At 39.9% G+C, this 27,620-nt stretch overlaps 1 protein-coding gene across 1 annotated transcript; it reads right to left on the bottom strand.

The window, feature by feature from the left end:
* Positions 1–5,372: 5,372 nt before the first annotated feature.
* PIK3R4 (phosphoinositide-3-kinase regulatory subunit 4) lies at positions 5,373–27,230 on the bottom strand. Its single transcript, XM_084212004.1, has 20 exons — positions 27,136–27,230; positions 26,205–26,973; positions 24,854–24,987; positions 24,105–24,687; positions 22,661–22,795; positions 20,533–20,754; positions 18,972–19,145; positions 17,682–17,827; positions 16,363–16,566; positions 15,364–15,565; positions 13,678–13,877; positions 12,515–12,725; positions 11,890–12,055; positions 11,270–11,434; positions 10,008–10,219; positions 9,601–9,732; positions 8,290–8,390; positions 7,220–7,308; positions 6,662–6,770; positions 5,373–5,748 (listed from the first exon to the last, which is right to left on the bottom strand). The coding sequence occupies exons 2-20, from the start codon at positions 26,932–26,934 to the stop codon at positions 5,578–5,580; spliced, it is 4,086 nt and encodes a 1,361-aa protein (XP_084068130.1). The 5' UTR covers positions 26,935–26,973; positions 27,136–27,230; the 3' UTR covers positions 5,373–5,577.
* Between the last annotated feature and the right edge of the window lie 390 nt (positions 27,231–27,620).

Below are 27,620 nucleotides of genomic sequence, written 5' to 3'. Positions count from 1 at the left end.
TCTCCTTAATTATGCTAGCAAGGTCTCTTGTGATATGGTCTCTTCCCAAGAGACTGTACTTGGTATCTCTTATCAAATCCCTTCTATGTAATTCCAATGTAATGTGTTGCAATACTATTCTATTTCAGTTTCTTCTAGCCCCTGATTCACTTGTTCAAAACCCAGTTTTTACAAATGTATGTAGGTGATGATTTAATGTGCAATTATCTCTTTTGAAGCCAACACCAAAGAAATCAATTAGCTATGGAAATAATAAGGTGAGAAAATGGGCTTCATTTCAGTCGTTATCCCTACACTGCATTCTCAAGGATGGCTGCCAAAGTGGTGTCAGCTGGAATAGAAGAGTCTCTCAGAGGCTCCAACCAGTACATCACAAACTCATTACACTGCAGGATGAAAAACAGTGATTTTTAACACTTTTCTTTTCCCTCCCCTTGTTGGAGAAGAAAATCTGGACTGTTATCTTCACAGGTAAAAATAGAACTTTTCCTTCTACTTTCAGAGCTGTTGCCAGCTTTACTTCAATGGTGGTGCTAATGGTTTTCTGCCTCCCAGAATCCATGGTACCTTTGTGCCTTATGCCAGCTGGTCTAATTTTGATGAAAAGTAAATTATCTGATCAAAGCTAAGTCTCTGCTTTTTCTGTAGTCAGGATATACTACCCCAGTATATGAGTGTTTAAAGTTGGAAGGAAATGGGATTTGTGATTCTGGCTGGATTTTTAAAATCACAGAATAGTCAGGTAATTCATAACAGTCTTGCTAACATCAAACCATCTCTGTTTTCATGGAAACTGAATTCTATTCAGGAAGTTATTTTAATAAAAATACATTTTTCTCTCCCACTTTACAGAAAACTGTGTGCACAAAAATAAAACTTTATTATTTTTTCACAGGCCACCCCTATCAGAAAATTCATGCTGGAATTGTTGCAAACCCACAACTTTAGTTTTCAATATGGCTTTTTTGTATATAGCACTTCTGTTATCAGTAGCTCTTAATGAATTCTTTTTGGCTCTGAATGTACGTAAGTATTATTTGGACACAGGCAAACATTGGTGTTCACAAGAGCCCAAAACAATGAGTTTCGTCACTTAATTACATGCTTTATGAAACAGTACCTTCTTTTGTACATGTTTATCTCATCTTTTATGTGATACTCTGTAGTTCTTGCACTAAATGCATGAGCAAACAGTTATTGCCTATTCAGTGTTTCATGCCATTGCTTATTTACAGATCTGTTATCTCTTTCTTCAGGTTTCTGTTTTCAGATGCTGACTCTGAGCCTGGTTAATGGCTCTTTATGTGGAAACCATTTTTTACCCACAATAGGCCTCTCTGTGCCTCCCACAGTTGTATTATATATATTTTCATTATTAAGGGGAAATACTACACACATTATTCACAGTATGAGGGCACCATGGATTTGTTCACTGGTGTATTATCCTATTCTTTCCCTTGTAACATCTAACGTTTAACTTCTGGATCAATATTGAGTACTGAGTTAATCTTTTTATAGGACTGTCTGTTATAATTCCAACATTTTTCCCTGAATAGGACTATGTATCCAGGACTCATTCAGGACTCTTCATTATTAACACAAAGTTAAGGGTGGGCTGTGTTTCCCATGTACACCATTTGTACCTACGAATAATTTAATTTTACATGGGATCATTCAGCCACCTGCCATTAATGAAATCCTTATGTAAAATTTTTGCAGTCACTTTTTTGTTCCTACTGCCCCAAGTAACTTACTGTTTTCAGCCACTTTGGGCATATTGCTGTTCCTTTCTCTTTTCTAAGTCATTGATAAACATTATGCAAACCGAGGTCATCTATCCCTACTGACAGCTTTACTTCACTGTGAAAACTGATCTATTTGTGGTATCACATATTGTGCCTTAACTAGTATTAAACAGTATTTAATTTAACAACCATATTTAACAGTGTTAATCTGTGGGAATATTTTGTATCAGATGACAACATTAATTATTTTTGGAAGGCTTTCACTGGGGAATTTGTCCAAAGCCTTCCAGAAAAGCAAGAAATTTGCCAGACATGTACATGGCTAGCAATTCTTTCAAAGATAAGTTTATGAGAAAAAATTCCACCTTAGATGTTGACTCTTCCTTGATAGAGCACATTTATCGATGTCTTTACCAACCCTGCTTTCTTCTATAATTCATAATATTTTGCCTACTGCATACATTAGGCTGGTCTCAAAACTCCCCAAGATTTTTCTAAAAGATCTGGTGTGAATTCAACCTTTTCAAAACTAGAGCAATTTTAAGCAAGAGGCTCCAAACCATAGTTGGCAGTTTGGCTGTTTCATTCCTGATGTCCTTTAAAATAGATCATCTTTTAGATGAGAATTTTCTGCTCTTGGCAATTTACTACTGATTGAAACCTCTCCTACCAAGCTGGCAGATGTTTCAAGTAGAGAGATCCTGTGGCACATCACATACATATGCAGAAAAGGGACAAGATTCTAGAACAGGAACCCCCCCTGAATTCCTCCACAGTGAACACAGAGGGAAAGTACCCATCTAATTATCTACCATGGCCTTGTTTTGTTTGAAATCTTTTACACCTTCCTCAATTATTGGCCAAACAGAAACTGTCAGATTCCCATTCCCAATATATTTGGAAAGGAGTTTATTATTTGTTTTTATGTCTTGCAGAATATTTTCCTGAGAATATATTTTCTATATTGTGTTTTACACATGGTTTCCAAAGTTTATTTCCTGTGTTTTCTATTTCAGTGTAACTTATGACTTTTGAAAGGTTTCCTTTACCTCATACTAGTCTTCAACATGCTACTGTGAATGCTTTGTCTGAAAACATTATCCTTGTTTAAATGTCACACAGCAATAGGATGTCGTCATCATCATCATCATGGCAGCTAAATGGAGTCTTTCATGATTGTGCTCTCCACCTTTGCAGTCTCTGTAATTTCCTTTAGCACAGATGGAACTGCCTTTTTGGTAAGAAAATCCATGCCTTCTTTTGATGGGATTCTGATGCTTCAGCCTCCCTTTATAGTTTTGCCAAGCTCTGCTCCAGGCCAAATCTGAGGACACAAAGCTTCTATTGACACGGACCCAGAGGAAACGTCACTGCAAATATCATGCCCTTTCACATCGGTTCTCTACTCCCCTTGTCTTTCCTTTAAGTATTTCCCCTTGTCTTTCCTTTAAGTATTTCACCAAATTATAACTGTCAGCAGTGGGGTGTAATTTTAGTTTAAGACCACGTTTCCTGAAGGAGCTACAAATGATTCCCCTGTGCTCACTGAATCTCAGTTCTGCTTCTGTACACAATGTCCTGTATCTTTGTGCAAAATTCCTAAGACAGTTTTGCACTTCAGGCTTTGGGACTGGTTTAGCCAGCTGCTTGAAATGTTTTGAACTGTGGGTAAAACACCAAGCTCCTGGGTTCTAAGATGCTTTTGATTAAATATTGATGGAATTGCTGAGTTTTATCTGCCATTTCTCTAGATTTGGGAGGGAGAACAGGGACTGAGCCAATATTGCTACTCTGAGAAATATTAAAATGAAAACATGTCCTGAATTATTGGGTAAGTCAGCACTTTAACTTAGCCAGAAGTCTTCCTTGTTACAGGGAACAGTAAGTTAGAAGTTGAAAAACCCATGCTACTAATAGAATAATATTCTATAAGATATAAGAGTTTTGATAAATATTATTGAATATAATTGTGTTTTCTTTTCCCCCTTTTGCATGTCTACAGTGCAGCAGTGCAGCATGGTTGTGTGTTCCTTACCCTGATCTAAAAGGTGCTCCTAAACTTAAATAATCCAGCTCTGATTTTAAAAGTTTGGGACTACAGGTAACACCAGAGAAGACCTCGCTGTCTTCCTGGACTGTGATCCAGCAACATTTTTCCATGAGATCAGTCTTACTGCAAATTCTTTTTAATACTATACCCACCATTCAAGTGTCCTATGTATTCATACCACTTAAAATGTCTTGTAAGTTTCATGAAAATGAAAAATGATCTGCTTCTTTCACCTTTCTTTGTCAGTGGGCAGAACCATTAACCAAGCAATGCAGCCACAGAGGTGATTCCCTTCACCAGGTGTATAAGGACCTGTTTAGAACTGTACACCAAATGGATATAGCAGAACAAGCTTGACTTACCACCCTCTTCCTTGCTGCTCTGTGATACAAATGGACTGAGAAAACCTTCCTTATTTCCAAATTCATACAACATAAAGGGACAGCACCAGCTCCTCTATACAAAGCCAAGAAAAACTTTATTCAGCATAACAGGGAGCAGCAATGACAAGGTCTGCAAAGAAATGTCACACTGTTCTTGAGCCCATTTCCTCTTTTGTTACACTTGGGGCAATGTCTACTACACTAAATTATCCAAGTAATGCACTCACTAGGGAAAAGCAGGCAGTCTTTTTCCATTGAATTCTGAGATTTTTTAAACAAGTCATTATTTCATGTGTTGTCTCTTCAAAGAACCCAGTTCACATGTTAAGAGCATTCCTTGCTTCTATCAGATACTCTGTAGAGAAATAGGCTTCCATTTTTTTCCAGCTACACTCAAGAAACACATGTCAAATTAGTGTTGCTTGTTGTCAGTGACCTTCTGAGTGCATCCACGCAGAGGGGGGTCAATCACCTCTTTTAGGGGGAAAAGTAGTACCTGGAACTGCAGGTAAGGAATGTAAGTAAAGTTTAAGTCTGAAAAGGATTTGGAAATCTGAAGAATTGGATCAGATAGTGGAAGGGTGGTCAGAACATTTACTGCCCCCGTCTGACATTTAGAACTGCCTCTCACGTGAACATTCCATGATGAAAAAGTACTTCCTGCTGAAAGCCATGTTTTGGCTATTTTTGACATCCACACTGACAGAGAAGACCGTCCTGGTGGTGCTCCTTTAGGTTCCCAGGACAGCAGAGCTTAGCTTTAGACCCAAGTTTAAAGCAAGCTGGATGCAAGGCACAGTTGAGGAGCAAAGACACAACTGTAAAAGGACAGCTGAGGATTGACACAATGCTAAGATGATCTCAAATGACAATTCACAGCCCAATGGCTCTGCCAGCTGAGACTGTGGAATCACTGCAGCGGAACCACGGATGTAAAGAAACCCAAGTACCAAACAGGGAAGCTCAAGTGGACTTTATTATAGTTATTAGAATGTACAGGGACATCAGTGCACTGGTTCTTATTTCATTTCTCAGATTCAACACAGGAGCAGTTAGACACCAGCTCTTTGCTTTGTGTACATTTAGAATGTGTCATGTGGGACTCCTTAAATAACTCTTTGAAAGGTTCTTGAAGAACAATGTAGTCAAAACCAAGCTAAGTGACTTCATAGATTCCCTGCTATTTCAAGGAAATGCTATGGATACTAAAAGCTTTAATATAGGAAGTGATTAGGAAGTGCCAACAGGGTGGTAGGATACAGGTAACTGATTTTATCATTGCTTTTATAGTTTTTAAAGTCCAGTCCATTCCATTAACTGGAAACAGTCCTTGAAAACTTCATTATAACACTATTTCTTTATTACAAATATTTACATATTATATATATTAGTACAATTTTTATTTCCACACTTTAACAATCCCATCCCTTGACGCAGTAACTATAAACCCTTGTGTGGTCTGGAACGTTGCGATATCAGTGATAATATCATGATGCCCAACTGGGAGAGACTCTGGACCCTTCCGAGGGGTCTCATCAGTGGGCCCCATCTTTTGCTTGTTCTGAATTTCCTGTATAAAAACAAAGTGAGAAATACTATTTAGAGAAGGGTGAGCATTTTCAAAGAGAGACTGTCATCCATACTAGGTTGTCGGTGTAAGACGACTGCAAAACCTCTTCCATCAAAAAGCCAATCAAACAAAAATACTCAAATATACCACCTCACACCCTTTGACAGTTTTCTCAGGATTACTCTTTGATTTCTTTTCTAATCTGAACTGACTTTACAGCTCTTTGATTAGGTAAACAATGGGGATTTTTCTCATATTTATTTCAATGACACTAAGATTTGATATTCCAACGGGGGGAAAAAAGTTATAGGAACACATACATCCTGTATTCTCAAAGCGTTTATAAAAACTGCTTCAATAGCATTAATGTAATTTAGAAGTTTGAGAAGAAACATTAAAAAACAGTGCGTTGAGTAGACCCCTACTGACTTGTTTCAATCACCTTTGAAATAGCACTCAATTTGTTGAACTGACACAAAACATTGTGCTATTTAACAACTTGCAACACTGTCAGCTCCCGAAGTCACTGGGAAGGATGTAACAAAAACTTCAGCATGCAGCTACTGTATTATCCTGGTGCCAGTACATCTCACATGCTAAGGTCCTACACAAAAGACATTCCAAACACTGATCAAAGCCAAAAGTATTAAAAGTCTAAATTTCAATATCCCAAAAGGAACATATGACTCTGGGTTCTGCATGTAAGTAATATTTGTTGAGCCCAATTCTGTCAAAAACAAATAATGTTTTTCTTTTAAAGTAGCTTCTTCCCGACTGCCAAAAAAATGGAATGCTGACACCATCCACAAAAAGTAAGAGTGGGCGAGTTACAATTGAAGACATCATGCAAAAAGTACAATCCATAGGGCCATCCAAAGGCAAGAATAGGTGTCTATCAGACGAAGCAAAATACCTGAACCACCTCTGTGCCCTCAATTATCTTCCTGTAGTAGGAAACAGATGGGCAATTAGAACTTCCAGCAACAACATATGATCTCTCAGGGTAGGCTAGATCCCAAAACCTAAACATGAAGAAACAAAATCAAGGTGAGATGTTCAATTCCATCAGCTTAAAACAGCTGCTTAAAAGTGGTCTTGCTCTTATGATGAAAACGAGTGGGCACAAATGCTATTGTACACGTAGTGGAAGGGAGTGATGCAGAGAAATTTACACTCATGCTAAGCTCACATATGAGTTATTTTTTGGTATTTGTCATGGAGCCCATGAAGAATTTTACAGAAAGACACACTGTGTTTCAGAGTACACATCATGTTTCAGAGAAGCATCAAGTTCTGCAGTCCTTTTGCTGAGAACAATTTCCTCAGCTCACTGATGTTTACTAATGAATACATGTTCAGTAGTATTGCTTTGGCTTCTTAGAGATTACTTAGGCAACACCTGGCAAAATTTAGTACACCAGCAGGGGTGGAGGGGAGAGTGACAAACAAGGAAGTTGTTTAGTTTGATTACCTTATTTTCATGTCCGAGCCTGCTGTCAGTAATATGGGATTACCAGAAGCTGGACTACAGTATATTCCGTGGATGCTGTGAGGAGAAGGCTAGCAGGAAAAAAGGATATATAAAAATAACTTATCAACAATAGCTGTCACCATGCTTCAGAAAGGGAATGCATTCCTTGCCACATTCATCCACCCTGTCTCCAAATCTTTCTGGCAAATGCCAAGTCACTTTAATGGGCCACATCTTAATATATTAATGTAAACTGCTCCCTTACACTTTACAGAGCAATACAACAGAATTAACCCTCCATAATCCTCTTTTTTTTTTGAATCTTGGAAATTGCATTCTCAATGATGAGAGATTATTTTTAAAAGAATCAGGCAGGCAACCTTAAATTTTTAGGCTATGAAGGCATTATGGGACAGATATACAAAAGAAAACTATCTTAGACCATGGAGGTCCCTGTGTAAAAAAGGGCAGAACTGAAATGAACCTGCAATCCTTATAGTACGTACAAACTTAGATTTAAGTAGATTCCAGATAGGCATTTACAACATTTATAGAAACAGCTGTGGTAATTTTTGTCTATGGATTAGTGAACGATATTCCAGATTGCTCCTTTCGCAATTAAGTCCTTGAAGAAGAACCACTTCATGCTTTAAACTAGCAGTTAAGTGTAGCAGTGGTATTATATCACAGAAAGAAGGTGTAAAAGAGCAGATACTCACAGAAGTATGCATTGCCCTGGGAACAGCAAGTAAAAAAAAACTACAAGATGCTACACCATGAACTTTGGCTTTCTCATAATCTTTACAAGCTTAACCAGCTCACTGGTTTTGTAAGAACATGGCTGGGTATAACAAGCGAGTATTACAAGTACATTCCATAGACAGTGGAAGGTACCAACGAAGATTTAGGTTACACCACTGTTTTACAAAGGGCATTTAATTCTGACAAGTAAAACAGATATGGTGCCAAAATGAATCCCAGGGCAAATTCTGTACTGATGCACAGCATGGAGTCTAAGGTTGTTCTAACCCTGGCTACACAACAGAAACTGGAAAAGAAAGAGACCAGACCTGCAGTTCTGAAAGAGGTGGTGCACTGCTGGCCCACAGAGTGAAGCGTCGATCACCAGTTTCCATATCCCACATGGAGACTTCATTGTTGCCTTGAACAGCTACAGGAAAGATAAAACCAGTGCAAAAAGTACAAAACAGGTTGGTTGGCTCTTGCTGTTTGCTCTACTAACATCACATAGAGGGTATGCCATAGGGGACACTCTCTGTTTGCTCCCTGCAGCAATTGTGTAAGTCTTGCTTTAGTACTTTGGTTTTACTGCTTGAAAGCAGCTTCACTATAATTAAAAGTGCCTGATTTAAAAGTGTTTAAAGGAAACCTGATTTAATTCCCAACCCTTTTAAAAATGAATAAAACCCTCAGTTTCCTCCCTAGATAACTTCTCAGCCTTCTTTATGAAGGATAGATGGTTTGTTCAGCATAGTCATCAGGGACTTTGGAGAACACTCCTATGCAGGTAAGAAAACAATCCAAAGTTACAAAGTTCAGTAGTCACAAGGAACTTACACACTCATGCGGACAGGTAAAGAATTCTCTTCAAGGGATTGCTTACAAGCCTGGCAGCAACCTAGCAGGCAAGGCCTTTTTAATAATAATCCAAAATTATGAACTCTGTCATTCCTTTAGTCTTTCACAGGGAGGAAACAAACTAGAAAGCACAGTGAAACTTGCTTTATTTGTATGTTTTTTCAAGGAATTTGTTTTATCTCCCAGGGTGGTTAATAACTCAAAATAGAAAGTGAAGCCTTAAAGCAAGTAAAATATGAAACTCAAACTACTCTCGTTTTACAGCAACTTGATAAATTTTGTTATTTAAGATTAGTTTAAGGTACTTGTCCATTTCAGAATGTGTTCCTGACACAAACATATAAAAGTCTATGACAGTGCCACATGCAGTAAGGATGAAGCAGCTGTAAGTGTGTCAGATGAAGAATCTTGGAGATTTCCAAAAATTCTAATCCATGACACAGCTGGCTTAGTTTGAAGGGGGAATTGGAATTCAATCTCTGCTCTACAGAAGGTGGCAGCAGATTTCCCATCAGCTTCAATGTATGTCATGAGTTTGAATTTAATATTTTGTAACATTTTGTCCTTAAAGAGGGATAGGGTAGACAACACACAGGGAGGGCCCCTCATGAGAGTTGCAATGCTCAGAAGATGAGAATTGTAAACGCTGTCATTTTGACAATGGCTAAACCCTACTGTTTTTCTTTTCAACTCTCCACCAGGGCTTGAAGCAGAAGCTGAAAAAAAACCTGCTTTAATCACAGCCTCTGGTAATTGTGAGGTAAGTTTAAGATATCTTTTACCTGCTATTACCCAGGACTGATAGACAGGATGCATGAGCAGGCGTCTGATTCGTGCCTTGGAAGGATGAGAGTGGCTGGAGATAGGCAACTGAAACCTCATGTCCCAGCATGCCATGGTACCATTGCTCGTTCCTGGTGAGAAAAAGCTCCCCTTAGTCAAAGGGATAAATATATGAGTTTTTGTCCCCATCTTTGTCCTAGGGAGATGGCCTTCAGCCTCAAGTTCTTAGCAGGCAGAATGCTTCTCAAAAAGAGATGAGAAGATATTTCTCTCCTCTTGTTTGAGAAAAGCAGATGCTAGTAAAATCAGATCAAGCAAAAGCTTGAGCTGTAGTTACTGTAAGAGAAAACCATAAAGAAGAGGAGGGCAGGGAAGAGAGGGAAACTAACAAGAAATACAGACTTACCAATACACAGCCAGCACTGGTGTATGTCCACAGCAAATGAAGTTATGAGGCCTAACTTCAAATCGTGTTTAAGCGTCCAAGCATTGCTGCTGGATCGCAAATCCCATCCAACCAGAGATCCATTAACTGTTCCATAAGCCAGTACTGACTGGGCTCCTGAATTGAAGTGATGAATGTCTACCACACAGCCATCATCCTTCAGATCTAATGACCTGGGTTAAAATAATCAACTAATTTAGGCACAGGTATGACTCCCTCCAAGTTTAAGACTCCTTCCCACAGCTTATGCTGAGCAGCTTTTTCCTCTTTGTGTCACTTCTCAAGGCATCTGCCAGAAACAGCTTTCTGAATTTAGTACAATGGATGTTTATGCTCTCTCAAGTCTCTCCACTGACAGGACCTGCAAGGCTGTCAGCAGCCCTTTGCAAACATAAACACAGCTCTGTGCCCTGGGCCAGGGCAATCCCAAGCACAAATACAGGCTGGGTTGAGAATATATTGAGAGCAGCCCTGAGCAAAAAGACTTGGGAGTGTTGGCTGATGAGAAGCTCAGCATGATCCAGCAATGTCTGCTCACAGCCAAAAAAGCCACCCACAACAGAAGAATCAAAAGTATGGGCAGCAGGTTGTGGGAGGTGATTCTCCCTCTCTCTGCTCCACTCTTGTGAGACCCCACCAGCAGTACTGTGAGTACTTTCTGAGGCCTGGACATACCTCTCACTCAAACTGGAAGATCAAACTGTAGCTTCAGTGTCAAATATTCAAACACTGCTCATATGGAGGTAAGGAAGAGCTAAATTAAGCCCAAAGACTTCCCTACATACTATCCCATTACCCATATCTCTGCAAACTTATCACATTAAGAGCCTGAGAGGAAAAATTGCAGGTCTTAGGCAACATCACATGCTGCATGTCTGTAAACATTTATCTAATGACTGCAAAAGAACTTTCAAAATCACTTTGTAAGTATTAAGATTGTAACAAAGGAACTAACCAATCCCAGTACATAAATAAAAAAACTGAGAACTATTCAGAATGGCTGTTTCAAGCTCATAATGTGTTCACTGACACAGGAAGTACAAATATCCTATAGCTAAGAATGGTCAGCTCTGCACAGTTGCCTTTCAACCCTTCTTTATGAAGCAGGATAAGAACATGGATTACAGCCTTCCAGTACACTCTAAATTTAAAGATCTATCTGAGGAATATAGTAACAGCTTGAGCTCTGTATGTGGTGAGATTTAACTGCTTTAAGTGCATACCTGCTTTGTATTGGATGAATTTTAGGAGATTTAGGGAGCTTTGAGGCTTCAATACCAAGAAGCTGGATGGCACCATTATCTGAAGCTATAGCCAAGTAATGTGAACCTTGGCAAAATGTAAGTGTCTTTACATGTCCTCCAATCCGAGAGTAGGTCAAAATTGATCTAAACAGTACAGAGAGAAATATGGGGAGAGAGAAAAAAGAGGTTATTTTTGGTGGCACTTAAAAAAAAAAAAGACTTCTCTTAAACACCTACTTAAAACCAGTGGCTCTTGAGAAAGGTCTGAAAATAACATTTTCTAGCTGTTCAAAAATGAGAAAGCAAAAAAGCCAGTGCTGGCTTTAAACAACAACAGCAGAATATATTTATATATGTACAGAAATGAAATCAAAAAGCCTATAATTATTACGGCTACAAAGCAGTCCCTTTGCATTTTTTCTTTTATTAACTAATTGAAACAGCAATGTAATATTCTAGATGCAAGCCAAGAGGAACACTAAAATATCTCCTTATTGATATTTCCAGCACACCCACAAGTGATTCATATTTTGCTCCATGCTCTACTTTATTTTTCACTCTAAAATTGAAGACCCAACTACCATAGGTTTTTAAGCTACCTGGTTGTAGTGGTTTTTCCTTCCATTTTTTGGCTGTTCCAGACCTTCACTGTGCCATCATTTGAGCAAGTGGCAAAAATGGAGTGCTCATCAGAGACCCGAATGCGATTCACAGCAGACTTGTGTTCATGAAGATGAGCTACCAACAACCCTTTGGGACGCCATCCTACAGGGAAAACACAACCACAACCTAATCAGGAACATGCAAGTCCCCATAGATCCATCCACTAACAGCTATATACTCATTACAACTGCAAAGCACAGATGGCACCGAAAACAGTGTTAAGGCGTTTTAAACATTAAAGGCAAAAGCCTACTTGCTCAATTCTAAATTAGACACTAGGTCATAGGTGCTCTGTACAGTAAACACATTTCCTAAACTAAGAATTTCCTCTTTTCCTCATCCTTTACATTTTTTCCTTGAAAAGATATTTGGACTCAAATTATACATATATATATATATATAAATTTATGCACACAAACACACACACACACACATATATATATATACACACACACACATATATATACATACATATCTATATCTATAACTATATCTATCTATATATATATATATATCTCTAAAATTTTCTCTATTTAATAACCTCAGTGGCCTGTGATGTACCTGGAGGTGGGGGCTTGCTCTCCCACTCAGCATTCTCCATCATCTGTTTGGCAAGTCTCTCTGCATTACACTGCTCTCTCTTCTGCTGGATCAGCTGCTGCAGCTCAGTTTTGCAGGTGGTGATACGCAGCTGGTGTGCAGATGGGGACATTGTGCTACTCAGGGCCTGCAGGGTTGGTTTCCTGGGCTGGACAACTGCTCCATCAGATGCCTGTAGGAAATCAGCCCTTAAAAATATATGCCTTACATTCTACACACAGATAAATCCCCCTCATGAGATTTCTGTGTCACACACAGTGAATAAAAATGGAAAAAACCCTTTTTCATTGAATCAATTAGCAATGAATTAGCATTTTGAAAAAATAGTGCTTGCATTAAGACAATTAAAAATAGTGAAAATTATTATTTATATAAAAGATTAACATTCTCTTTTTCTACCTTGTTTGCCTACTCTGTTCTATATTCTGTCTAAAGGGACGGTAATGTGCTGTGCACACCTAGTAATGTGATTATTACAGAGGCAGTTATTGGTCTCAAGACTGACAAAATTAAAGGTTAGCTCTCAAATTCATTTACATTAGGCTTTAAAAACCAAAGTATGACGTGTTTCCCTTAAGTTCAGGGTAGACACTCTCATTTAAAGCTAGCAGAAGTTAATCTCCAACTAGAAGCCAAACAGAAAAGAGTGTTCAGTGTCAAGACATGCCTCCATGGCCTGCAGAGCTCCCAGCCTATCCTTCTCTAGCCAGTACTAAGTATTACAGGTACAGGATATCTAAACACTGCTGTGATTTCCAAGTTAAAACCATGGTGTCTCTTCCTTACAACATGTATCAGGGCATTCAATTTGAGGAAAAGTCTTCCCTGCCAGAGAAGTTTACATAATAATTGTCCAATCCACAAAGCCTCATCTCTTTGTGCAAAGCATCTATTTGTTAGTGAAGCTCAAGAGACTAAACTTACTTCAGTCCTCTCTCAATTCCTATTTTAAAAATAAGAACTTGAAAGTCAGCAACTCTGCTGAAGAAGGCCCCAGCCAACAGCATGGCCAGTGTCAAATAACTCCCAAACAAAACAAGAACATCACATCCCTATAGTCCCACCTGACTTTAAAACAATTAAATCATTTCAGGTAAGATGCAAACAGTATTTTGCAGGTATACCTGTGGAGAGGATGACAAAGTGGCAGAAATGCCAGCTGAGGACTCCGAACGAAGTGGCTTCCCTGCTTGGATGGCTTCAGGATCAGTAGTTTGCCCATGTCCTTTGGATATTGGCTGGGAGATGTTTGTAGGCTCCAGGGACCCAAACATGCTTTTCCATTCTTCATTTACATTTGAATCTTGCTTTACATGCTTTCTAGCTGTAAGGAGTTTGGAGGGAGGGAGGGAAGGAGGAGGTGGGAGAAGAAAAAAACAAAACACCCCCAACATTACCATGACAACATTCACTCAGGATTGTCACTACTTTGAGACTACATGGAAGTCTAATGTTTACATGCCAGATTGTTATTTAGCTACAGAGAAAACCCTACAGCTATGCTGTGGAGATCAGCTGACAGCATTTATGAGAGCAACCAAAGCAAGCACCTGCCTGTGTTCACATCCTCTAGATCCTATAGCTGACTCATGTAATAAATCACTTCACTAGAGCTAAAGCTTACATCTAGAAGGCTGCATTACACTCCACCATATGATAAATTTTTCTTATAGAATCATGGAAGGGTTTGGGTTATTTAGTCCAACCACCCTGGAATGAGTACCAACAATCACTGTTGATGTCATATACAATCAGTTTCCCATCATAACTGCAATATCACCTGTAGATTCAAGTACATTATCTCTTTAAATAGGAAATTTACTTATTTCCAGCATTCCTTTAGAGTGACTTAGAACTGTAAAATATAGACAGAAAAAAAAAACATGGAAAAAATTAAATTTGGACAAAGACAGTGAAGAAAAGATAAAAGGCATAAAGACTTTAAGGGTAACAGGTTTGGGTGAAACAAATTACTTCAAGTATAGAGTTCATATACAGTGTTTCAAATCATGTTGACTCCTCATTCCAGGATGAAAAAAAAAAAAAAAAAGAAAAATCCTACACTTCTGTACTTTCCTTTACAATTATATGCAAAACTCCCTAATTCTGGAAATAAGATGTTAATAGCTATAGGTTTTACAGATATTTCTGTATTTCTATATGTAAAAACACAGAACCTACCAGTGATGTAATAGAGGAGGGAATAACAAGCTTGAGACAGTAAAGAGGAAGCTCAAACTGTCTGATAAATGAGAATTTTGAGGATATAGAGAACTGGAATAGTTAGCAGCAAGTGGATTTCACATCTGAACAAGGAAATGTAAGAGGTTTTTGAGCTGAAAGAAGAGCAGGTAAAAAAATGTAAAATGGGAGTCGATAAGAAGCTGAAGAACCCTAGGGCCAAAACACATGTACATGGGTGAGCAACAGTTGGCAAGTCCTCTGTGCCAGCCTGAGGACTTTTTGGTTTTCTTCAGGCTGTCTCACGAAAACACCCAGGATTTTCACAGAGCAGACAGGGAGCCTCCAACATTTACACTGTTGCCATGAGTCACTACAGTCCTGTTTGTCACAATCAGCTGAACAACTGCACACGCAGTCAAAATAATTTAAAATATTCTCAGAGGAAAAAAATAATCCCCATTTTTCAATGATCAGAGAACATTTCATCACCTCACATTTCAAACAGAAGCAGTAATTTTCCTATTGCAAACTCAGTGAGGACGGAGATAGTCATGTAGGCTGATTTACTGAGAACACCCTGAAAGGAAGGCTATACTTCAACTATATAGATCACAAAATATACTAACCACGTTTGTCATCAGAATCCTGCTTTGTTTTAACAAGATCCACTTGTCTTCCAGTTATTCCCAGAGCTGACAAGTCAATCACCCCTTTGTGACTGCTATCATGCAGGTGGCTCTGATCCACAATATTGGCTTTAGCTTTATTAGATTTTAACATAAAGTCCTTCAGTGCTAACAGTTTGTCTTCTTCCTCCTCAGTCATCCCCTACAGAATAAAAGAAAAGGTAACATTACTCTCTCTTAACAATAACATGCATCAAGGCATGAAGATTTAAGAAGCACTAAAATTAATGACTGGCTCAGAAGTGCAGAAGAACACATTCCCAGAATGCAAAGCATCGGTCCATTGCTCATATGAAACATAAGGTAAGCTACTGCAGTGTAAGAATATCTTTCCTCCTAAGGAATGGGGCAAGGAAAAGTGAAAGGGCAGAAAAGAATGCTGGATCATTCTCTGGTGCAATCTGCTTAGCTGCCACCTAGACCATGCTTACAGCCTACATGCCATGGTGGGAGAAAAAGCCCACATAGCTACAGTCCTTTCTCTTCCCAGTTCTCACTACTTTGGGTGGGCGATTCTTTACGTTCCCCTCTTCACACATAACTCTCAAGACTTTCCAGATCCATTTCCTTTTGGCACACATGTCTAGCACTTTGACAAATACATACTCCTTTATCCAGCACAATGCACTTAATCCAGCAATGCTCTGTAATGTTGCCACATCAAGGATGCATCAGAAGTTCGAGACTTACAGCCATTTTTTAAAGACTTTGGTGGTATTTGTATGTCTCTACATCTGGCAGATCTTTTAAACATCTTTAAGCTCTGAACAACTTGTCCCACAAGCATATACTGAAATCAGTGAAGTTAACAGCTTGGGGGATCAGAACCTCAGACTGGCAGTCCTTCACAGAAGGAACTGCAAGGTCAGGGCTTGTGGAAATGTACAGAGCCTAAGATTCTCAAGCCTGACTTTTCAAGTACAAATAAAACTCAATTACTTGTGAAAGAAGCTTCTTTAAGAGCTGTGCAATGGCAGGGTCCTCTGGGGGTGGGCATTCAGAGAGAGCTCCGGTTCTCTTCATCTGACGCAAGTGCAGGTGTCGGAAGAGGCTTGTGATATCCTTTGATCTTAAGACATAATCAAATATGGAACGGCTGACAGGCTCCTTAAGGACACTTAACAGGACTATTTCTTTGTCTACCTGCAATTCAAAACAACAGACCAGTCAACATGATGATATCCATATAACCTGTACAAATCATCTAGATTCAACTTGTCTCCTTTCTTGAAAATAAGATCTGTGTTGGTCATGTCAGACTTTCTCCATTCTCTTCCCCTCCCTTCCTGTCAAGTACTTCTCATAGCTTGCCATCTACAAGAAAAACAACTTCAAAATGAGTCCAGAATGAAGACTTACTATTACAATCCAACTTAATGTTACCCACTACTCATGTGCTAAATACAGTGTTGCATAGCAAAGAAAATATTTAAATACTAAAATGAAAAAGAAAAGATTTATATACTAATATGGCACAGGAAGTGAACAAGACAAATTTACCAATCAATGACTAAAACACTGTACAAAGAACATGTAAACACAGAAAAATTATAGTGAATTTCTCATCTGCAAGGTTTTCAACAAAATGTTAAACACAGGATGCATTTCTCAAAGTACATACTGCAATTATTTCTTCTTTATCTATTAAAATACCTGAGAGGTGTAATCTACAGGTCCTGAAGTTGTATGCAAAGATGCCTATATGATCATACTACCAGCATCATGTAGGTCATTCCTGGACATGCACTAATAGTAAATAACTTAATTAATTCATGCTGAGCATTATGCCCTGACCCTTGGCAAAGCACTGAAACACAGGAGTGGTTCTGGTGAAATCACAAGCACAGTAATCACTAATTAACAGAGTGGTCTTGTAGATGAAAGCACAGAACATAAACCAACTTGTTTCACAGCCAACTTTCCATCCTTTTTAAACTCCTATAAACTAGTACAATATTGCAAGAGTTTGACTATAAACAAGGCAGAAAAGGCTTGAACCAAAAACATACTTGCTGATTTTAGGCTTTGTATAATGTTTTGCATTTTGCAACAAATTTGAGACAACAGTCTTTAAAACACAGAATGCAAGGGCCATTCTATAAATCTGCCAGCAGAGATCAAAAAAACTAACATTGCCTCTAATATTAATTTAAAAAAAAAAGTATACATAGTCCTTTTAGCCAGGACCACGGCCAAGACAAACTTTTGGATCATGGCTAGTCCAGACATATTCCCATTAATATTACTGGAAGTATTACCTGTATTATTGGTTGCGTGATAAAAGGATGGAGGTATGGCATTAGCTTGCAATAGACATCAGCAATATTCAAATACTGTGCCACCACAGTGATAAATCCAACTGCACCATAACATATCCAAAGATTAGGGTGACACAGGAAGGGTGCTGAAAGAAAAATAGGCTGTTAAAATATATCATTCATATAGGAGAGAGATCATCCTGCATACGGCAGCCTGTGATGTAATTTCCTTCCAACAGAATTACTCCCAAACTGAGCCTTCTCTCTTCCACAGCACCAAGGTTAAAACATTCATATGGAGGAAATTATTTCATGGATTTCACTGTACTCATGCTGCTCAATTTCCTTGCTCGTGCCAAAAAGCATATTTTCCTTATTTGCTCATTTCAATCCCTAATTGTCAACTACAGATTTGCAACGGAGACTAATCCAAAAATAAATCTCAACCCTGTTCTAACAATTACAGTGAATCCTAAAACCAGTGATTTATTTTTTTCTTTTTAAGTAAATACTTTATTCCTTCCTGCTTTCTGTCTCTTCCTTGAAGAGTCACTACTTATATCACGAGATTATGAGACTCAGAAGTCCCCCTAATTATGTGGGCTTTAAGAAGTTGAGGTCAAGGAACTGTATCTAGTCAAGAGATGTAATCACAGATCATCTGCTCCAAATTCTCAGTGCACTGGTAAAACTATAACATTAAGAAGAAGCAGACTACATCTCAAAAGATCATTTGATTTTTTTTTCCCATAAATAGCTGCTAAATCTTGGGCACATCTAAATTAAATTGATAAGCCTGATCAGGAAGGAGACCCCAGCTCTGCAACCAAGGGCATATTGAGTTAATGCGTTTTTTGTGGTATTAGAATAAGAAAGGATTATGATTGTCTGAATTCTCTCATCTGCCAAGGCTAATGTGTAAGTGTTTGCAAATTATGTGCCTGATGGACTACCAGAAGCAACAAGGACTTTTTCTTTACAGCAGGTTGCCATGTAGACCAAGGAAAGATCTTAGGGCAGAAAGTTTTTGGAGTGAGTGTTTTTTGCTGCTGCCCTATATAAAATCTGGCAAGATGTATCCAATTCGTTCCAGTAAAACTATTATTTTAGAGTCCTGAGCACAAACATGGTTCAACTAGCAGTAGGTCCATACCACAATTTTGTTTAGATTCTAAAACAGAACTACAGGTTTGTATTCTGGACAGCTAACCTGACAGTGGAGCTTTATGTAGTACTGAGATTTCTTTTCTTTACTAGGAAAACAGGGTATTCTCCAGTATTTCAACTTACCTATATCACAAGCAAACTCATAAATATGGGGCTTTTGCAAGAGCCCCAGCTGGCACATACAAGTAAGAGCATTGAGGGCTTTATAAATGACAAATTCTTCAGCATCACTGAGACCTTGCTGAAGCAGAGGTTTGAGTATTGATGAGCTTTGCCAGCCAACATAAGCAGCAACACCTGAAACATAAAAATAATATAAAAATCCAAACCAAACTGATAAACACCAGAAAACTCTGTCTTCCTATCAGAATTGAGAATAAACATAAAATAACTTTATCACTTCTAATCTAATAAGGTAATAATCAAGATACCTGTTCATGTCTTAATGGTGGACTTTGCAACCCCTTGCTAAAAGGAAGGGAGGAAAGAGAGAGAAACAGCACTAGAAAGAGAAATACCCTCAGTACCACTGCTACAGGAGGGCATCTGCTCACAGCCACAGGCAGTAGTGCCTGCACTTATTTAAATACCAGTTGAAAAGCTCAGTTCTAAAGATGTGCAAATGCCTCAAGTAAAATAAAAATATAACTTTAGAACTTAATCTGAATTCTTCTGTGGATGTTTTGAATGGACCCTGGGAGAGGAGTTAAAAACATAGGTTACATGTCTTTTAATTGTTACATCACTTTTAATTGCCTCACATGGCTCTACGTCTTTTGCGAGAGGCCAGGACACTCGGACCTGTGCTTCGGCTGTTCCATTGCTCCTTCTGAACAATTTCTGGTAAGTTTTCAATATCACTTCTTGGCAGTTTGCCAGCACAGAATTTGTGGCTTCCAGTTACAATGGAATGTGTAGCCACCATAATGGCCCCCTTGAAAGTTTGATCATGATTGTTTTTCCTGCCATGCACCTAAGCACCATTTTTGCTCTCAGGAACCGCACTTGGGAAAGTTTTCTTGACCCACAAATCCTGAGCACTGACTGTCAGCAATAGGTCATGTGGATTTCCAACATACACGGAGGACAGATATACTTAACAGCTGATGTCATTATTGGTAAGATTCTTTTAATTGTTATGAAGTATTCTGAAGTAACAGGAATCTTCAGGTGATGCTTTAAGGCATTACAAAAACTTTTCCAGTTGTAACTTCAGCATATACCAATGCCTAATTTTCATCACATGAACAGATCTACTGAAGTGAATGGGATGATGTGCACATGTGAAGTGATGCATCTACTATAGAGCTTGCAGAAATCCTAGTAATCACTTGCCACAATTTAGCTTTTTAAGTTAGTGGCTGTAGCAGATACTCAAAGAAGAAAAAGAGCATTTAAATTCCAATTTTTCAATGTTAATCTACCCTACACTTAAATGCCTCAGTTGCATTTGTATTAAATATTTGGGCTAAAAGAAGTATACATTTGTATCTACATTGTTTCATCTTCATTCCCTAATGAAACATTCCCACCCAATAATTCAGAAAAATCTTTTCTTATAAATTCTAGAAATCTTTATAAGAAAGGACTTTTATGTCCTTTTATGACTTATTTTTTCATATCCTGGAAACTGTTAATTTATTTATTTTCTTTCCACTCTGTATGGCCAAAACCAAACACTTACCAACAATGCTGTCAAAGAAAGCTCCTCGAAGATGCCAGTCATTCTTGTCATTTAAGAAAGTGATCATATGAGACAGAAGAACATCATTGGCTTTTTGACGTCCAAAAAAGACACACAGACGTGTTATTCCATTTTCCATCAGTGTCTGTTTCACAATATTCTCTGGGTCACTTAGCAAAGTCACAACTTTCTGCTGGACCATTTCATGCAAGGCTTGCAACTCTGCAAGGGACAACAGGATGAACATTTTGGCTGAGGAGAAACAGTGTGTGCAGGTGTACCACCTGCTGCTAAAGTAATTATAGTGATAGATCACCCTGAACAACACCCGACTCGGTAAAACTGGCAATGCAACAGAACCTCAACAGTTCCAACAAGGGCTTACCAAAGACTTCAGGCTAAGCATGAGGTGGTGACGAAGTCAAAGAGTAGAGAAATATGAGACATTTTTACCCAGATCAATTTATTCTAAACTTGTTGCAACTTTCACTAAGATGATTCCACTCATTTTATACATATCAGTGATATGCAGATGTGAAGAAGCATCAGAATGAGTCAGCAGCAACATTACCACAGTAAACAAAATGCTGCAAGGCAATTTTGGTTTGATAGGTTTATTTGACTATGAATTTCAAAATTTGTGAACTGACAACAGATCAAGACTATGTTTTTATTTAGGCAGATAGATTCACTCCATTAAGCATACAGAGAGAAATATAAGAACACTTCAAAAAGTGACTGCTTCCAATTTCAATAAATTTCTGCAGTTAATCTAACAATACTGATGAAAAATTTGAAGATGACCTTGCCTATGGCTTCTACTTCATGATGCAATTAAAAAAAGTATTTCTTTAAAATGGAAGTAACAGATTGTTAATGCACTGCATATTATTGAAAACTACAAGGCAGGATCGCAAACAAGCAACACAAAAATTTCAGCTACTGCTGCACCAGTTTTGAGGGGTGATTATCATTCGCCTGCAGTCAGAAGTCCGGCTAATTTGCTTTCTATCATGACCCTGTCTATCAGCTACATGAAAAATCCGCCTCCTGGGTTCAAATTTCTCATGCTTGGTTTCAAAAAGGGTGAAAAGAACAGAACTACTCAAGCTTCTTTCTTCTTTGTGTTAGCTTGGAGATGAAGGAAGTATCTCAAGAGATAAGGGACGGCATTTCTTAGAAACACAGCCCAAATGATGGAGCTTCCTCTCTCACTCCTCAGCAATTCTGAGCACCCCACAACTTACATGAAGGAATTTGAAGAAGATCTTTTATATTTGGTTTTAGTAGATTTGTTGCTGTTTTATTTTAAAGTATCGTCCTGCAACTAGTTTAGAGATAATTGCCTTTTCCCCTAATGGAATATGTGCAGGATGTTTACCAACTCTGATTAGTCACAGATTGCTCTACTTAGCCCAGAAGAGAAATGACAGTTTTTAACCACAAACTCTTCCCAGCTTAGATTTGCCCAGCATTCTTCTGGGAATTTATGCAACACTAAAAGGCACTGGAGATTGCACACAGGTCACTTATTACCATGTGTCTTTACAAAGAGAAAGGAAAAGAAAATCCATCCTTAGCATTTTAATTAATTCTCTGTGCTAGTTATAATACAATGTTACAGTAATGTTACTGCCAAATGGCATCCACACATTTAGTATTGCCAGGCAAACAGACAAGAATTGTGAAGCACAGGGACAGAAAAGGAAGAATGAAAAATACAGTGCAATGACTATACTAGAATTTGACAGGTTTTCCAAAGCTTATGCTACTTCCCACTCCAACAGAAGCAGTATTTGGAACGCAGGTGTGTTTTTGCAGCTGTCTTGTTTATGAGATAAGCTGGAAGTGAAGCTGGATATGCAACCAAGCAACCAGCATCACAGTCAAATACCTTGAGAATCTCTGGAGAAGAAAAATATGCTCATTTATATACTTTTTTGTCTTTCGCAACATTCAGAGCAGAGGTGTCTCTGCAGGAAGCTGTCACACACTTTGATACTGGTCAAGGCAAAACCTTTTTCCTATTTAATAAGAAGGCTAAGCTTTGAGAGATGAGATTGATCAGTGCTACCTAGGAGCTTTGGCCCACGATTTGCTATTATAAGCAGGCAAAAAGTGACATTACCTGTGTCATAGTTATCACTAGGGTGGGATGTTTCATCCATTTCTTCACCATTTGGTTCATTTTCCATATTCAGATTTTTCAGCTGTACTAACTCCAGAAATCTCAGAGCTGTTTCTGCCAATAATGCTATGTTTTCTGCAAAGGAAAATATTTAGGTTAAGAATTGTTCCACTTTGCCAATTTACATCAGTCTGATGATCCCCCTGAAGAGAGATTACAGCCACTGACAACACCAGTCACGATGGACAAACAGGACTGAAATTACGGAGGATGCTCTGGTCAACCCACTTCTGTTGACTCCCAGCAAAGCTACCAAAGTACATCAAATCACACAGTACTTTTGTCATGTAAACAAGTGGAAAAATCCTAATGATATTAAGTGTAACAATGGCTACTTTAATTCTTCTAGAACAAGCCCAATTAGCAACTACACAATTTGATAGAAGGTAAAGGCCAAATAGCCTGAATTAACTAACATTGCCACATAGTAGACTGCAACAAAATAACAACAAACCACCACACCAGGACATGTATCCTAGGGAATAACAACTTGTTACCCTGGAATCCACTTTTAGAACATTTGTCAGGGTATCTATCCAGACGATTTGGCACCGTTCTGCACCATTTGGAAGCTGCTGAAGCAACTCAGGCTGCATTATATGGGTCAGCCACTGCTGGCACAGGAACAATAACATCAAGGCAGAAGTCCCACTTAAGCAGCCATTCTGAGTGTCATCCAAATCAACAGCAACGTGCCAAAGGAGCTTTGTCCACAGCCCAGGCCAAATACTCTTAAGTCACCGGTCTGACCACTTCCAAAAGTGTACTATAGTAACAGAAATTAACCCAGTTAGACTACCTTTCAATACATTAATGTATTTGAAATTTAAATTGATCACGGTGACCACAAACAATTGGTTCTATTCATTAAGCATACAAAGTCTTCAATAATTATTTTTATCCGTTTACTGAGTAAACGAAAGAAAAAAATCACCTCACCTTTTCAACTAAAAAAACCCCAAAACCCAATGAAAATGTGCTAGTCATAGCAAATAAGAGCACACAGTAAATAGCAAACATGGGCATAACTACAAAGCTTCTTCCTGAACTGTGCAGAACTCACACATCTGACTAACATCTACAGAAAACATCTGTTATAGTTTATTACAGAGCAAATAATCTAATTTCAGCCCCTGCATATCAGATATCATGTTGTTGGAAAATAGCTCTGCAGCCCAGCAACACACTGATGTTTTTAAGTCAGTTTCTTATTTATTCAGTTCCATTAGGCCATTTTATGGAAACAATCAGAGCTAATGAAATGGGACTACAGGTGTCATACCTGCAGTCACATGTGAGACTTCTGGTGAGTTTTACTAACAGAAACTGTTAAGAGAACACAGAAAAGCTCAAGATTTGGAGTTTTGACTGGATGTCCTCTTACCAGCATATGCAAGTCTGACGATGGTGGCTTCATCCTGGGCCAAGTGTGCAATGCCTGGCAGAATGTATTCTGGGTAAATGTTAATATCATTGCGTGGCACCTCTTTGACGAGAGCAAGAACTTTAGTTAGTGTCCTCACTGATTCTGCCCTCACCCTGGGCACAGAGTCGTTGCTGAAATGTAACAGATAAGGAGTAATACGATCCAGAAGAATCTCTACACTTAATCTTGGTGCTAAATGAAGAATCAGCTCCAAAGCAGCCAGTTTTGAATCACAGTACTTGAGAGTCTGTAAACAGGAAGTTATCACAGACACTAGAATAACCAGCCCATTCTCTTTTGTCTCTCCCTCGGCCTTCTCTGTGCGATCATGCCCACAGAGATTGTGAATGATGTTGTCCAGATCTTTACGTATGACCAATATACGCTCATCTGCTGACACAAACGTTTCCTTGGCAAACTGGGCCATGTAAGGCTGAAGGAAAGTGTAAAATATTTCAGGAAATGCATTGTTACGTTGCTGTTTCAAATAATCTTCAGCTGCTAGACGTTTATCTGGCTCTCGATGGATCATCTGAGTGACCTTGAGAAAGGCAGAAGTAAGGAAGAGAAAGATCAAAGGTTTAGACATTTGTAATACAAAAACATCAAAACCCAAACCCAAACAATAAGCAATCTGTCACCGAAGTAGGTGAAATAAACTGCAAACAGAACACACGGATGGTTCTAATTCTGTAGCCTGTCCTTACCAGTTCTCTGATACTGCGGTCTTCAATTTTGTTTAGGACTTGATCAGGGGAAAAGAGGCCATTTCTGTATGCCAAAAGCTGAGATAAATCAAACAAGGGTACACCTTCTGTGAAGAGCTCTGCTATTACACAACCTGGGACAGAAAGAAAAAAAGGAGTCAAAGATGTCAGAGGATTATAAACAGACACTTGAACTTTGTTTTCTATATGCAGACAAGAACAAACCCTAAACAAATCTTTGCTCAATTAAAAAGGAGTTGCCAAATCAATTTCCAGAAAGGAGATAACATCTCAAGCTCCAAAACCTGGCTTTTATACTTGATCCCTGAAATCTGTTCCAAGTAATTTATTTCAAGCATGTCAACAGCAGAGGACTTTGCAATTAGAAAACATGAGGCAGTGACTTCAGCCACCTGCCAGCTGGAAAATCCATCACTAGAAAAGGAACCCACATCACTGTCATGTGGAAGAAGAGTGTAGTAAGTCAGTATGGGTGGGTAGTAGGTCAAAATTAAGCAGCCTTTTTACAAAAGGTAAAGGAATAACTTCTGCTCCTACAGATGATGCTGAGGAACAGCATATATTCACTCACACATGATTGCCAAAACCAGACCCCCAGTATTGTGTACATGACACAAGTCTCTCTTCAAAGAACCTGCTCCTGCAGTTTGCTCCCAATAGTCTGCTTTATCAGTGGAGTGCCCTGGAAGTATGGCCATAAGAGCAGCCTGTAACCATTTCCTTCAAATTAATTTTCAATCACTTTACAGGGAGAAAAAAACCCAAAAAAGAGCTAAACTCATGACTTTTAAGACAAGGCCAAGACTCAAGGCAGTCTCCCACAGTCAAACTCTTAACTAGTATTTGTGAGTGGGACCATAACAGGACTTTGCTCCCACTTTGTGCCTGTGGGAAAAATAAAAAAAAGGGGCTTCTACAGCCAGTATTGCCAAATTACCCTGAAAGCTGTGTCAGTCCCCCCAGAGCTGGACTACGGACTGGGTTCTCCTCTCAGGCCCCATGAGGCACATGCTTCTCTGCCAACAGAAGATGATGGACTGTGCCTTGAAGAACCACCTCTTTCCTAGACCATAGGTCAGCCATAACAGAATAGTTTGTGATTTCTCTCCTCAGATAATAGCAATACACTTAAATTATGTAGCCTACTATGTTGTCTTTGTACTTTTCTGTGAATGAAAAAGTTTTGGGTCTTTATGCTTAAAATACACAAGTTTTTAACATGCTGCTCTCCAAGCCTGCTGTAAGAAAAGAAAAAAAAGGAATCAAAAAAACCCAGTAAAGTTCTTCTGCACTGCATTAGTCAGAAACAACACCTGATAGCTCCAAGTACCTGCAGAAAAGATATCCATTGCACGTTTTAACTCCCCTCTTGTTCGCTGATTGCTATTTGCCAAGTCAACTAAAGGAGTGGAAGGGTCCCGCATGTTTTCCAGCTCCGTGGCAAACATGCTGCCATCGACAAAGCGCTCGGGAGCGATGTAACACGTTCTCCTCCGGGATGTGTCAAAGAAATAATTGAAGTCAGCAGGATTGTCTTCAGGAAGGTAAGTTGGTTTAAAACTGGCAAAGTCAGTCAGAAGAACCCAGTTCCAGCTGGTCACCATGATGTTCTCTGTTTTAATATCACCGTGGCGGACTCCAGATTTGTGCGCTTGGTCCACCGCAGTGAGGATCTGGAAAGCGATCCACCTTTTCTCGATGTTGTTCAGGAACGGCCTGGTACTAATTCGGTCATAAAGGTTGTCCCGTACGTACTGTCTGAAAAGCATGGCGGCCTTCTCGGACAGGGTGGCTTTCTGGAAGGGGAGGCAGTTCTGTGCCGAGTGTAACCTTATCTTCAGCTCCTCCAGCTCCTGCTTGTAGCTCGTCAGGGGTAAGGTGGGATCCTGAATGGCAAACACCTTCACGACCACCAGCCCCTCCCGGTGCTTGGCTCGGGCCACCTTGAAGAAGCGGGTGCTGCCCAGGCTCTTGTCGTACTCGAAGTCGTGGATGTCCGAGAAGTAGCTGTCCACCGAGAGGATCTGCGAGGGGGCGATGCCAGCCAGCTGGTTCCCCATGGCGGCACCTCCTCCGCGGGCACCGCGCCGGGGCTCTGCCTGCGGACAAGCACAGCGCGGATCTCACGCAGCCCCGGGTCCGCCCCGCGGCCCGGGCCCGCGGGCCGCGCTCCCCGCCCCGAGCGGGCCCGGCCGCCGCCGCTGCCCAGGCCCGGCCGCCCGGGCCGGCCCCAGGGGCGCGGGTCCCCCCGCAGCACTCACCGGCCCAGGCGGAGCCGGGACCCCCGGCCCCGGAGGCGGTGAGAGGGAGCGAGGCGGGACTCGGGGCGGCGGAACCGGCACCGCCGGGCGGGCGGGGAAGGGGCGGCGCCGTGAGCTCACATCCTGCCCCGGCCGGCGGCGCCCGGGCTGTCCCCAGAAGTCCGCGGCGGTGCCTGCGCGGTGACACCCGGCCGCCTCCTCTCGCCGCCTGGCCTCATGATGAACTTCCCCCCACCCCCCCCCCTCTGGTTCCGCTCCCTTGAAGGGTTTCTTTTTGGGTTTTTTTGCTCTGCAATGGGAAGAAGCCAGGGCGGCAGCGTATAGGTGACATGTTCAGGCCGGCTTTAAGTTGTTTCCGTCTATTTGTTTAGCTATGTTAAGGAAGAGCTGTGGGGGTGCAGAGTCTCCTGTGAGCCTGGTGCTGAGCCAGCTCAAGCAGTGCGGGTCGGAAGGTGCCTGCAGGAGATGGGGGTGCTGGTGGAACG

Source organism: Fringilla coelebs (assembly GCF_963513975.1).
Source record: "Fringilla coelebs genome assembly, chromosome: 1".
Lineage (NCBI taxonomy): Eukaryota > Metazoa > Chordata > Aves > Passeriformes > Fringillidae > Fringilla > Fringilla coelebs.
Note: the sequence above shows the minus strand (reverse complement) of the source record. Positions and strands in the feature narration are given on the sequence as shown.